Source organism: Blennius ocellaris, assembly GCF_963422515.1.
Source record: "Blennius ocellaris genome assembly, chromosome: 6".
NCBI lineage: Eukaryota > Metazoa > Chordata > Actinopteri > Blenniiformes > Blenniidae > Blennius > Blennius ocellaris.
In genome coordinates, this window is record NC_137655.1 from 5,934,554 (window position 1) to 5,948,903 (window position 14,350).

The 14,350-nt window shown below is 40.5% G+C and overlaps 1 protein-coding gene across 16 annotated transcripts in view; it reads left to right on the plus strand.

Moving 5' to 3' along the window:
* tns1b (tensin 1b) overlaps window positions 1-14,350 on the plus strand; it is a gene marked incomplete at its 5' end in the record, with an annotated part of 183,720 nt that overhangs the window by 127,870 nt on the left and 41,500 nt on the right. For all 16 annotated transcript variants that reach the window (XM_080498037.1, XM_080498042.1, XM_080498028.1 and 13 more), the window contains 9 exons: window positions 77-126; window positions 4,266-4,437; window positions 5,733-5,783; window positions 5,877-5,999; window positions 7,547-7,611; window positions 8,311-8,394; window positions 10,032-10,144; window positions 10,236-10,296; window positions 11,967-12,042. In XM_080498037.1, the coding sequence (XP_080354163.1) occupies window positions 77-126; window positions 4,266-4,437; window positions 5,733-5,783; window positions 5,877-5,999; window positions 7,547-7,611; window positions 8,311-8,394; window positions 10,032-10,144; window positions 10,236-10,296; window positions 11,967-12,042 (795 nt within the window). The remainder of the gene's footprint in view (window positions 1-76; window positions 127-4,265; window positions 4,438-5,732; window positions 5,784-5,876; window positions 6,000-7,546; window positions 7,612-8,310; window positions 8,395-10,031; window positions 10,145-10,235; window positions 10,297-11,966; window positions 12,043-14,350) is intronic.

The window sequence follows — 14,350 nt, forward strand, 5'->3', positions numbered from 1 at the left end:
CAGAATCTCAATAAAAATCTGTGACAGTATTTTTCAAAATTGATCATTAAGAACCATTCGTGTCTTTTGTTTGCAGGGTTCAACCAAATCCTCCAAGAGCATGGAGTCACGACGCAGACCATCAAGGTACATCTTCGTTTTATACTTTCCTCTCCTGCTTCCAGTCCTTTGACTTTACATTGTCTCTTTATTTTTAATGAGATTTTTTTTTTTCCCCATTATTTGTCAGTGGTTTCCTCTTCTGGTTTTTCATAAAAGGCTTCAATCAGCCAACCGGACGGTTCTTATTAAATAGTTTGTTTTCCCCCCCAGAAGTTCAAATGGATGATGAAGAAGGCGTAATCTTGCTGAAGCGTCTTTGACATGTTGTTGGAGATGTGGCAAATTAGAAAGTGAGAAGTTGATATGTAACCTGACACCGAATGATTTTTACCAGGGGACAGAGTGAAATAACATGGCCTGCTATTGAACCGGACCTCTCACTGCTTTGTTGGACAAAAAGATATTCAGTGTCAGACCCCCCCGCTCGGCCCGCCTCGGTCCTCAGAGAGTCACAGATGTCGACGGTTGTGTAATAAATGTGTAAAACCTGACACCACAACAGCTCATGCTTGATGTGAGTTTGAGTGACAGTTTGGGATTCCGCACAGCCAATCAAAGACGTGATTTCATACAATAAAAACAGTTCAACATCTGGCACTTTGTCGCCTTTGAAAACACACGCAAAGTATGTGCGAGCGGATTTACTGCCGGGCTTCTGCTCGATTCCAATCCATAGAAATGAATGATCTCTTTATTTTGCGCCTGAGAGAATAGTCGTATGCCAATTTACGGTGATGTAATACTCCGGCTAATTGGGTGAATTAAATCTGAGTGGAGCATTTAGAAAGGCTTCTTTACATTCCTACAAAGACAGAAAAGCTTTTATCGATATTGAGGCTTTTCACCTCAAGTCATCCCTCAAAAAAAAAAAAAAAAAAATTAAATTGAAGTTTTATGTCTTTTTTTAATGCCTGGTTATACATAAATGCACTACAGAAGGTGATTTAACAGCAGCAAATATTACTTCATGCTCTTCACTTTTAGTGGAGTGCAGTTGAACAGCTAATCCGAGGTGCTGTGAGCTCTATTAGAGTGGTTGTCTCACAATTGAAAGGTTAGGTTCAATCACCCAAGTGTCCTTGAGCAAAGCACTGAACCCCAATCTGCTCCCATTAGATGAACTGAGCACCCCGAGCAGCGCTTCTATTGGCGGTGTGAATGGGTGAATGTGACTGACATTAAAACATGCTTCGGGTGCTGTTAAGTCAGTGGAAAATGTGTGTCTGTTAACCAAACTATAACTTAAGATGAGATCCACACAAGTAAATATGTTAAATGAATCCAAACTGCAGAGCTTTTTTTTACATTTCCACTGCAGTGGTTCGCGCCATCGCCTCACAGCAGGAAGTTCATCAGAAAAGAAAAAGGATGGATGGATGGATCATTGCCAGTACTATGCAGTATCCAATAGAAACCATTTATCTTCCTGGACACCAGTCGCAGTGCTGTTTTCGGACATGGCCATTCTTCCTAACAACAGTCTCTTCATGGTCACATCATCATGCGTTTGTTGATTTTTGCATCGATTGCTCCGCATCAAGAGTTAAACAAGCATTTTGCTGAAGTCATACCCCTGCCCGATTTAATCTGGACTCTTCAGTCAGCGCTTCAGAGCGAACATGTATTTACCAATCGGAGTGACAGGTCTGATAATAATCCGGGGTCAAGCGGTGCATTCCGTATTTTAAATGGAAGGAATCCAAGAAACGGTTGTTGACTTTTATTACAGATTCATATATAGCAGGATTTTTTTGTAAAAAATGTTTTATGGCCCAATGTCTCAGGTTTCCTGATAAAACATTCCCAACTTCTTCGCTGCCGCTTGTCGAAAAAAAATGAGATCACCGCAGCGCTGAAATTGAGCGTGTAGAGATAATGCGTCATTCGTCACATGCGAAGTGCAGAAAAGGAGCAATCGCTTCATCTTCACAGCCGATGCGATGCAGGTTGGCAGTCGGCCGGCCGGCTCATGCTGGCAGAGCTGGAGGAGAACCAAACCACAGCTCTTATGTTGGCCGAGGCTTCCCCGACAGGCATGTATACGAGATGGAGAGGGAGGCGGGGAGCGAAAAGAAACACCAGGAAAAGCCGAACGCTGTAAAAGTATGAGAGGAGAAGCCTAAACTACAAAAGTTTTTTTGTAAGGTCCGAACATAAAAAGATATAATCTTATGAAAACGTCTAAGATAACACATCTGTCACAGCACAGTAGAGTCATGTGTGACATATCAATTTCTCCTGTATCTCGGGTGATGAATAATTTCCAGTAAGCGATGTTCTAAGTGGGTCCAGATGTTCTTCTCGGAGCAGGTTGCAGTTTGTGTAAGTAAAGCCGGGGCCGTCCTCTCTCCCAGACATATGAGCAATTTCCTCAGAGGCCACTTTCAGCTGACAAATGTGGGAAATATGCGGCAGTCTGCAACTCCAGACACCTCGCACTTCACCTCTTCATCGGACTTGTCCACCTGAAATGAGCCGCTCTTGTCGAGGCGAAGGAGTTATCGTTGCCCCTTGACAGTTGGAGAAAGAACATGAAAGACAAAAGCTAACAAAAACCAGCTCTCTTCATTGTAATCAAAACATAGACTTTGGCCTTGTTTACACAATGTCTTCAAGTGAAAATGGAAAACTTTTGGGTCCGTTGACATGACAATGGTGCTCGGAGCCACTGAAAATGCCACTTTTCCAAAACTGCTTCCTCGGTAGAGCTTTCTGAAAACTCTTCGACTCTTCGAATGCAACTTTTCTGAAATTGCTACCATTGCCACAGCGCACCACGACCGAGGTAAATTGTTCTTTTGCACATGCTCAGTAGAACAATGGCCATGTTCAAGTTCTCCTAGGACTTCGTAGTTTTATTGTTGACAGTCACCTGGAATATAAATCCAACTTGGACACATGTCTGTGTACTCCCCTGTTGTTAACATTTATAGTGTATTATTCTTGTATTGTTGTGCACATGTGGTTTCATTACAAAAACGAACTACAGCACCCACTAGTGACCCAACATGCTAACAACAGGATTTTTAGCATTTATGACATATTCCTAGGTAAACAGACATTGCTTGGAAAACGCTGCAGTAATGTATAAACTTGAAATGTATAAACTGGATCTTCATGCGTTATCGCCACTAGATGGTAGTGCTGATATCTGTTCTCGCCATTACTTCCAGTGAAGACGTCCAACAGGAAGTCAAGCTAACCTAGAGAAAGATATATTGCAATTACAAAAACAAACCTCATTTAAAATGCTCATAAAAGAATAACACTGCATCCACATTTTCATTTCCATGATGAACATAATAGTTTGTTTTTGTTCGCTATCGCAGAATATTTGCATGTTTACATCCTGTCGTGTATCCAGACAGTACTTTTAAGGATCAATGCACAATGACCAAACATAACGATAGAACTTTTTGCTACACTGCCAATACAAATCTGTAGCTCTTATCCTTCTGTAGATTGATTATCTGTCCCAGCTGCAGCTCGGTACAGTGCAGAGAGCAAACACTTGGAGGCCCGCCGGCTTTCAGTGATGTAAGAGCAGATCTGGTATTTCTGTGGTGTGTTGGATTCTCCATATTAGGATATTCGTTCCCTTTCGGATCGCAGAAAGAGTTCTGCTTCCAGATGAATCTGTATTACAGTTTTGCAGGGTCGTGGACATACAGAAAAAACAAAAAGAAAGAAAAATTGGCCAACGAAACAGGCGGCCACATATTTTCAAGCTTTTGCCTTTTATATGTGTTCCTTGCTGGATGTTCAACTACTCTCTGTAAGAAAATGACCGTTTCCATGTTGGATCAGTGGACCGTGTTGTGTTGAAAAGACGTCATCCGACTGATTACATTTTATTCACCAGTGATACATTTTGTACAAAACACAATCTGACAAGCTCAAGTTACATATTGCAACTGTGCTAACAAACAATTTTCAATCCTTTGTGCAGCTTTGTTAATAACAGTTAATTTCACCCATCCTGTTAAACAGAAGCACATGTGTAGAAACCACATGCTGCTTTACTTCTGGGTATTAAACCCCTTCAAACGTCTATATCTCATGCTCCACATGTCTTGTGGAAGAGCTGATATTTAAAAGGGTACGCAGTGGTTTGGATGTGGGATTCACCTGCATGTTCTCTCTCTCTCTCTCTCTCTCTGTAGGAGTGCGAGTCTGCTGCAGGCGCTGGAGGAGAGCTACGAGCTGGACCTGATCTACATCACCGAGCGGATCATCTCCGTCTCCTTCCCCAGCAGCGTGGAGGAGCAGAGCTACGCAGCCAACCTGAGGGAGGTGGCCTCCATGCTGCGCTCCAAACATGGACACAACTACCTGGTAACCACCTCAGATCACACACACCACATCTCACTGGAAACATGTTCGATTGCATAATGCTATCCCTACAGTTATTCTTAACTGCTTGGTTGCAACTAAGTTTTCTCCCCCAAGGGACAGAAAGGAAAAAGACAAACATTAATTCTCTGAACATGTCTTACTTGTTTTGTGGGCCAGGCTTGGTTGTTTTGGAGTTTTCGTTTACCTTTCTATGTATTTAGTGTCCATTTGTGGTAGTTTTTTTTTTTAATTCAAGTACATTGTCTTGCTGTGATCAGCCTGTGTGGTTTTGTCTTTATTGTCTTTTTCATTTCCTTTTATTTTATGACAAGTCTATGACAAAAGGTTGTTTTTTGGTCATAGATCTATGCATTACCTCACTCTGTTACCGCACAAGCCCACTTGCAGGCCTCCCAAGAGTTAAATCTTTTTTAATACACTGAGTCATAACAGTTCACTAATGACTGCTGTGTGGTTATTGTGACACTAGAGTCAGAAGCTAATAATCTATATGAATTAAAAGCTTCATGTAGTTGAACACATGAACCAACATGTATTTTCTGACACTACTTGGATATTTAATGCAATAATGGAGTGAGGCTTTTATTGGAGAATCTACTGAGCTAATACGATGTAGGTGGAGAGCTTCAGGTCCCATTTACAACATTCTCAAGTGAAAACCGGAAATTTTCTGTGTCCATTTAAGTGACTGACAACGGTACGAGGAGTCACTGAAAATGCATCCCAGAGTGGAACTTTTCTGTCATGTTGCTCCTGTGTATTTACTATAGTACATCGTCCTTCTGCACATGCTCAGTAGATAGATGGACAATTAGAATGTTTGCCTTCAGAGTGTCATGACTTCCAGTCCATGGTCTCCTCAGACTTTTTTAATTGAGAGTCACCGTAATATCCAGTTTAGTCTTCTGTCCATACGAATATCCATAAACTCTCCACTGTTATTTTTGTTAACTTTCTGCTCACGCGTGTGATTTCACTACAAAACAAACAACAGCACCCACTAGTGGCCCTACATAAAAAAGACATAATTGTTAATGTTCCTGCCATTTGTTTCCAAAAGGTTGCCATGTCAATGCAAACTTTTTCTGAAAAGAACATTTTCACTTGAAATGTTGTGTAAATGGGGTCTTAATATATTTGTTCTTGATGTTAGAAAGTACCAGAGTAATTATATTACTACTACTGCAGTGGTTTCCAACTGGTTTCCACAAGTAGAGGGACAAAGTTTGAAATTAAACCAAGATGAATTACTTATAAACGTTTGTCTTCTTCAGCTCTTCAACCTGAGTGAGAAGCGTTACGACATCGGCCAGCTGAATCCAAAGGTAAGGCCCTCTGTTTGATTCCTCTCCTCCGCCTCGTGTTGAAACTCCACCGATCTGAACCGCAGCCTCTCCCCTTCTCCGTCTCTGTCTCAGGTGTTGGACTTCGGCTGGCCCGACCACCACGCTCCGGCTCTGGACAAAATCTGCAGCATCTGCAAGGCTATGGACACGTGGCTGAGCGCCGACAGTCACAACGTGGTGGTCATACATAACAAGGTCTGTGGGCAGTAGGGGGCGCTCTAAGATCCTGCTGTCATGACTTCTTTTGGTTCAGTCACATCTTTTCCCTGGATTGAGCAACACTTTACCACGTCAGCTCCTTTGTGGCCGAGCATCTGGCCTCTCAACACGCCGACACACACCATAAAGAGGAGATCTAAATACAACTATAAGAGCCTGAATCCTGAATGTAATACCTAATCATTTTCACGTTAACCCCGCCGTCTTCCTACTCGTGTTTTGCAACACGGGAATTAACTGTGAGATCTCCAAAAGCCCTGCGCCTCTCACGCAGATGTTCCCACAGTGAAGTTACAAACAAGCCGGCTGCTATAACAACGGCTGCTTTTTCCTCTCTTCTCTTTTTTTGGTTTTTTTTACACTGCGAGTTGAGTAACACAGCTCGATGAGTGAGTGCTTAGTAGTTTGTGGTGGTCACTAAGGAAGCGAGGCCGTGTTGGGTTTCCACGCAGCTCATCGCTGCACAAACACCGGCGTGTTTTTAATGCTGAGCACATCGACTGACCTGTTTGTTTTTTTTCATTTTCAGGCGAAACTTTTAAAGGACGAGTTATCGGACACCAGTTATTCTTGTTTTTTTAAATTGTTATGAGTCACAAGAAGGATAAAATGCATCACTTTTTGAATATGTTAGTTTTGCAGGACACCGTCACCATGTGGGACTCGGATGATAAAAACAACAATAATATATTTCTCCTGAAAGACATCTAAAGTGAATTTTTGCCTATTTATACACTTTTTTTTGAGAAAGATTTTTAAGTATATTGTCATTTTGCTCGGTTGTACACTACAACAGTTTTTTTTTTAATCAAGTTTCATGTTTATTGTCACTTGTACATCAGAAACACGGTTTTGGCAGTGGGTTTTTTATATCTTACTTGTAGCTGTGAACCCCCCCGTGGTGGTGGTGGGGAGCTCTCTTGTGTCATATTGCATGTCAATAACATTAGATTAGATAAGATAAAACTTTATTCATCCCACATGTGGAAATTCAGTTACCACAGCAGCTCCACACTGCACAAACAAAGAGAATTAAAGACAGCTGGCACTTTGGTATTTACAGCATTTCGTTGTGACTTTTCAGAGCCTAAAAAGTCACAACATGTATTTTTTCTTGCAATTCTCTATTTGTAAATACTTCATAAGCATACCATATACATCCGAAATAGGATTAACAATAATACCCCATATATAATCACTTTGCTTTGGAACTTGAGGATGTTGACATTTTCGTCAAATGTTTATTATTACTACTGAAGCCGCAGTTTTTTGTGCAAAGAGACGGTTGAGATTTATTTTACATGTAGATCCAGTAATATGCATCAAATCAAGAAATTGAGAGGGAGACTCTAACAATATTTTGTGTTAAAAATTGTGTTAAAGTGGAATAATAGATATTTTCCTGCAGAAATCTAAAATCTATAAAAACACAGTCTCTGAATCCAGATCGAATGAAATATTAATAAAACTCATCCTCTGCTTGTTTTTCTATGGTGTTTGTGACTCTTCTTGGATCTCCGCAGGGCAACAGGGGCAGAACGGGAGTGGTGGTGGCGGCCTACATGCACTACAGCAACATATCTGCCAGGTGAGTGAAATCACATGATTCAGTCTACACAGTGGTAAAGGAGGATAATACACCATGAGGAAAGGAGGATTTCAGAGGGAAAACAAGTTAATCCAGGAGGAGGAGGAGGAGGAGGAGGAAGGTGGACCATGAGACTGACTCTTCAACAACATGTTTATCTGAAGAAATTCTTCATATTGTAATTTTGAGTAACGATGAGTTAATTATCTCGGCGTCATAAGACTCAGATTAGAAATAACCTGCTTTCTTCTGCTTTTTATTGGATTGGTTTCCACATGAGATGAAACAGAGGAACACATGACTCCCTGTTGTTTTTAAAAACGGCAAAGACACTCCTGTCCGCGTTAAATAGAAAAGTGGGCTTTCTTTTCTGTTTCTTTGGACTTGTGTTGGCATGGTGACGTGTTGGACGTGTGAGGATGCAGGCGTGTTTTTATACAGACGTAATGTTATTCATAATTCACGGCGAACACTGCACAGAGCAGGGTTACTTCATTTTTAGCTTTTGGCTCAGTATCTCATCCCGCAAATGTTCACTCTAACTTCACACCCGTTTCCTCCTCTTGTTCAGCCACGTAACGACAGAAATATTGGAATTACTTTGAAAACATGCACAGTGAAGATATCCCATTTAAGAATAAATGTTTGAAGAATAATATTTGCCTTCCTTCTGACTAACCACCGTTGTTTGTCGTGCAGTGCTGACCAGGCTCTGGACCGTTTCGCCATGAAGCGATTCTATGAAGACAAAGTGCTTCCTGTGGGCCAGCCGTCCCAGAAAAGGCAAGTCGTCTTCATATTCTTTGGGGTTAATGGGGAAAAGGTCAGATCGCCCTCGCGTCGTGTTTACTGTCTTTCAAAGACAAAATCTGCTATTTAACCCCAAACTGAAACATCCGAGTGCTGCTGGAGTTGATTTTATGGCCACCAGGAGGCAGTAAATAAAACCGGAAACACATTTTAACATGTTATCACCTTACACAGTCAGAATTTGTTCATAAAATACCTGCCGAGACACTCATGCACTGACCAAGAATAACTTTAATGTGGAGTCATGTTTCAGGCCACATGGGGAATTAAAGTCGATTTCTCTTTGTTATTTTAGAAGTTTTAATATCCGTAAATTCCAGAATATGAGTCGAGAGCTAATAAATACTCAACATGTATTAAATTTATTCTGACCCTCAGCAGGTAGCATCACACAGGAAAAAGTAGACTTGACTGAAAATAGGCAGTGAGTTTGCATATTTTTAGCTTTTAAAGTGTGAACTTTCTTTTGTCCACATAGGGACTTTATGCCATTTTTTCATTGTTATTTTTTAGCTCTTTCAATATCCGGAAACTCCAACATATGAGTCCAAAGCTCATAAATATTCTAATATTCTAATCTGAACTACAGCACAGAGCCACTCCTCAGTCAAACAGTAATTTAATCCACTGAAAGGGACATTTATACCAATGCTGCATTAAATCATTTAAAGGCGCACTATGTCAAATATAGGTTACACTACTTTCGTGCAGTAGGTGGCAGAAGTGAGTCCGTTTATTTTCACTGCAGCTCTTTTGAGTTTCTCTGAGTTTTGGAAGTGTGATTTTTTAATCAGTAATCAAAAGCAGCTCAGTTTTTGGTTATTGAACAGAGTGCAGATGTTTTTAGGGGGTGATGCTAAGTGCTTAGCATGCTAATTTCATCAGAAAAAGCTGACTGTTGTTTTGTTATATCAATGCAAAATATATTTTTTTCAGTGGTTTTAAAAGTATTCTTGTGCAATGCTCAGTATTATTAAAAATAAATGCTTTAATATATTCGTTTAAATCTGAAGGATGTGTTCATTCTCTTTTGTGAGGACATTGAACCTCATATTTCTTTCACACCATTGATCAAATTAAGCAGATTTATTGTAAAACAATGAATTATTATGGTACAACATGGATTTTTAATAGCTAATGGATGTGTTGTAAGTGCAATTAACCAATTAGAATCAAAAAGTTATGGCTTTTGCAGATTATGACTCAGTTTACACAACATTATTTCAAGTGAAAACGCATCAAATACACATTCGAATTCTGCTCCAGAAAAATTTTGCGTTGCCACAGAGACGTTTAGAGAAAAAAAAACCACACACACATGCGCCCATTGAATAATACACTATAAACATTAACAACAGAAGTACACAGACATTGTTGTTATTGTCTATTTTCTAAAGACGTCAAAGGTGCGTCAGTGACTCTGCGCACCCTTGTCATGTACATGAAAGTTTTGCATTTTCACTTGAAAGTGTTGTTGCATAAATAGGGCCTATATATAAAGACCCATTCTAGTAACGGTTCCCAGCTACATCTTGAAATGTAAAATAAAGTTGAAGAAATCAGGGATTTCAACCTTCAATTCTTCCACACTTTGTGAATTCCGCCATCAGGTATGTGGAATACTTCAGTGGCCTGCTCTCTGGACACATCAAGATCAACAACAAGCCCCTGTTCCTCCACCATGTCATCATGCACGGCATCCCCAACTTCGAGTCCAAGGGAGGTGAGTGTCGCACACATCCCCTCAGTGCACAGCATGCATTCATACAGAGTATCTTTAGCTTTGAACGACTCTTTTCAAAACCGTTTTCCAGGTTGTCGCCCCTTTCTCAAGATCTACCAGGCCATGCAGCCCGTCTACACATCTGGGATCTAGTAAGTCTTAAAGCACGCTCGAATGCTTTTACAAGATACCTGGGATAGCGAGCTCATAATGGCTCAATAATAAAAAACCCTGATTTTCATTTATAGCCTCTCCCTGAACCCCTTTCTCCTTCAGAAAATATACATACGCATCACCCAGCCCGTGAGTTTGGCTCCCGTTCTTGTATTTAGCTTGCCTCCACAGACTCTCGTTTCCGTCCTCACGATCCCGTAATCACATCTCGTGTTATTTGCGACAGGAGAGCCAATGAAAAATCTAGTGTGGATGCCTGCAGGGGTTTCCTGCCAGAGGACAGGACCCCGCTGGCTCCCAGAGCCAGACAGGAAACAATGCATTCTCCGGCTTTATGTTGTTTCGGAAGAAGAGGGGCACTTACAGAGGAGGGCAGGAGTGAGGTCCTTACTGCCCCCACATGGCTGACCCGGGCATACACGTTAGACTGAAGCTCTGTAATGAACAATGATCATCAGTGTTTCGTACAGAAAGTAATTTTTGTTGTTTTTCTGTGATATATCCGGCTTTTTTCCAGCCACAACGCTAAAACTCAAATCGTTATCTTTCTACCTCTTTAGATGGAGTTTCAAAGTAAAAGTCAAGATCTCATCATGACAAAAAAACTGAAAATGTATTGCCACTGTATTTACATATTTTCCTTCACCTTTTCTTTGAAATAACATTCTACTACAAGAGCAGGGAAAAACCTCTATTCTTACAAAATGTATCTGAATATTAATAAAATGGCCTCTCAATGTATGGGAATCGTCATGTAAAAATGTATTTAAAAAAAAAAAAAAATCTAAATTCATTTATATCCCCAAATGAGTATGTCATAAGAAAATACTCACAAGCATCTTTGTGGAAATATCATTGTTTTTTCCCTCACATATTCATGTAGTATGAGCTTTATATTTGCTTTTATTTTTCGTTTTGGTCTTGACCAAATGCGAAAGTTCACTCACTAACCGCTAAAGCTAGATATCTTACTGCTGTGTTCATTTGTTATCTTCATGTCAGGCACAAAGGATTAGGAGTTTTTTCATGAAAGAAAAAGCTGTCATACAAAATTATTCAAAATATCACAATGACGTGTTTTGAAATGCTACATCATGCTATACAATCGCTAACATGGTACATCAGTTAGCGTCTTACTCCAGACTGTGTTAAAGTGTTGATTCCCATAAAAGTGAACATGCTAAAAACACACACACACACACACACACACACACACACACACACACACACACACACACACACACACACACACACACACACACACACACACACACACACACACACACACACACACAGTAACCGAGTGTGTGCACAACAATTTCCAGACTGTCAACCCCCTTTAAAAGCTTCAAATCACCTTCTCCCCCACTTTCCCTCACATGCTCCCCATTAGCGCTCCGCTCGCTTTGATCCCGCTCCTCCAGTCAGACAATCATGTCGACACTAATACCCGAAATTAGCCCAACGGTGCAGCGCGGTTCTGCTCTTCAGCGGCCACTGTGAGAGCTAATAAGGGGTGGTTTAGCAGATCATATGTGCACAGACATAGAAGAGAAGCACTGATGCATTGGAGCCATGCTGGATTTACCGTGTGATTACGGAGACGCGTCTGAGATCTCACACATCGTTGTTTTTGAACTCTTTGCAGCAACGTTCAGGGCGACAGCCAGACCAGCATCTGTATCACCATTGAGCCTGGACTTCTTCTGAAAGGAGACATACTGGTAAGAAACACACAGGTTGCACTACATCATATCAATAAATAAAAAAAATGCAGAATACTGCTAAAAAATATATAGGTTTCAAAGTCATGAAAGTTTGGTAGAAATGCTTCTTACTACTCTGCTGAAAGGTTAAACGTATAACACAGCAATATTCAGAGATAAAAACATTATTCCATTTGTGTTTCATGTACAAAATGTGACTGTCAGAAGCCAACCCTCCAGTAGTGGGAGCAAGAGAGCCATCGGACAGCAGTCCTCCTCCTCCTCGAAGCAGTATCTGACTAAACAACGATTTTAAAACTTGAAGAATGAATAAATATCCAACATAACAGGATTTTTCACAATGTTCTGTGTAAATGAAATAAGCTTGCACACTAGAAGCACATTAAACCAAATAATTAGCCTCCATCAAATGTTTGCTGCTAGCTGTGTTCAGTGTAACATTGTTTTAACATCTCCACTTAAACACGATGTTTCCGCACACTTTATTAAACTATAATCACACTGTCCAAACACATTTTTGAGTTTTGGACTTTTTTTGTGAATACGATCCGGCGATTTAGCCGCTGCTGGAAACACGAATATCAAGTCGAATCGCTGCCCATCAAGTGCATCAGGCAGTAAATTGGGGCTTAATTGTGCATTTGCAAGAACTTTTTATTGCAGGATTAGTAACACTCAGCATCCATTTGGCAAATCTAAGGTAGAACTGGCTGCAGGTTATACTACTATTTTTAAAAAGTCTCTACAGGGATGGCATTACTTTCCTGAGGAATACCGTGACCCCCACCGTGGGGTCTTATTTGTGTCACAGGGAAAAACTTTATTCGCAAAAAGATCGGCATTCTTTATGCAATTGAATTCTGCAGCATTTTACTAATATACGATTTTTTTTCGGCGGTTGTTCACATTAGCATTAGCGTCCCGAAGTGATCCTTGTGCAAAGAAGAAATATGACACGATTGTTCCAACTGCGTAACGTAGAAACAATATTGGACACGTATCCGATTTAGAACCACATTTTAACCAAGCATTTAGTTTGTGGGCGTACAATTTGAATTTTGCCCCAACAGCTGTTTAGGCTCGGCCCAGAAATCCTGATCAGAACCAGAAGTAGTTTAGTCTTTTTCGGATGGTTTCGGGAATACAACAGGAGTGCCAGGAAGAAGTCTCTGTTTTAATGTTACTCAGGCTTGGTAAAACAAGAAACCGCCCTCTCTGCATTTTACTACTGGGTTGAGTACGTGTGAGGCTCCATAACAGGGAATGTTTATCATCCAGAAAGAAGGAATACATGTCACATCCTGATTAGCGTGCCAGCGATAGCAGCTGCAGAAACACACAGGGGGTCCACACATTAGTTTTTTTTATTGCTTCATCATAATGAGGGGTAATCCTGTTGACTTTTACAGTCTGATATGAGCTTTATACTCCAGGCATGTGCATGTTTATAGTAAAGAACGAGAGGGAAGACAGTTGGACTGGTTCCTATTCCTCAGTTTATAGACCCTCATTAGCACACAATACGTTGCTGGAAACTATGACGTTGAAACGTCTGTGGATTTCCTTTCCAACAGCGTTTGAGGATACACAAGGTTCCACTTTAACATGACATAGTTCTTTATTGCTGCGCTGCGTAACAATTATTGAGTTTAATTGATAAGCGAGAGGTATTTTTAAATGTTCCATACCAGCATTTTAAACTGAGAGGAATGATCTTGTATTAAATAGCACCTGTGAGCTCCACATGTGAAAGAAGTGCAAACATCAGCTGCAGGATCTTCTCATCTCATCCTTTATTTAAGACAGACTAATGGATTGTGCAAGATGCATTACTATGGATGCATTTCAAAGTGTGGCTAATTGGTTGATGGCGAGGCGAAAAAAATATAAAATTGGAAAGGAAAATATTTATATGAGGGTTTTTTTTTTCTCAGTCGTTTTAAGTCTAATTTTGGTTCATGTTGGTTTATTGGAAAACTTAATATGGTGTCATTTCAAACTCAGCAGACCATAAAGCAAGCTAGGAACTTAAAAGAATTGTTTCAGTTACATTTTTATGGCATTTTATTGGGGTGGGAGGATTGCTAATGTGTATGGCAGCAAAGTGAAGCTTAGCTTTGTTTGGAGCAGGGTGTTAAGATATATGGCTGGTGGGCCAAAACCAGAAAAGGTTAAAAACTACAAAGACATTAACTTTTTCAATACGAATCTCCGAGCATCAATGTTTCGCACTGTGTCAATAATAGTCGAGGTCATAACACAAAGCTTTGTTCCAAAACTGCAGATTGAAGCCCCAGTGATCAAT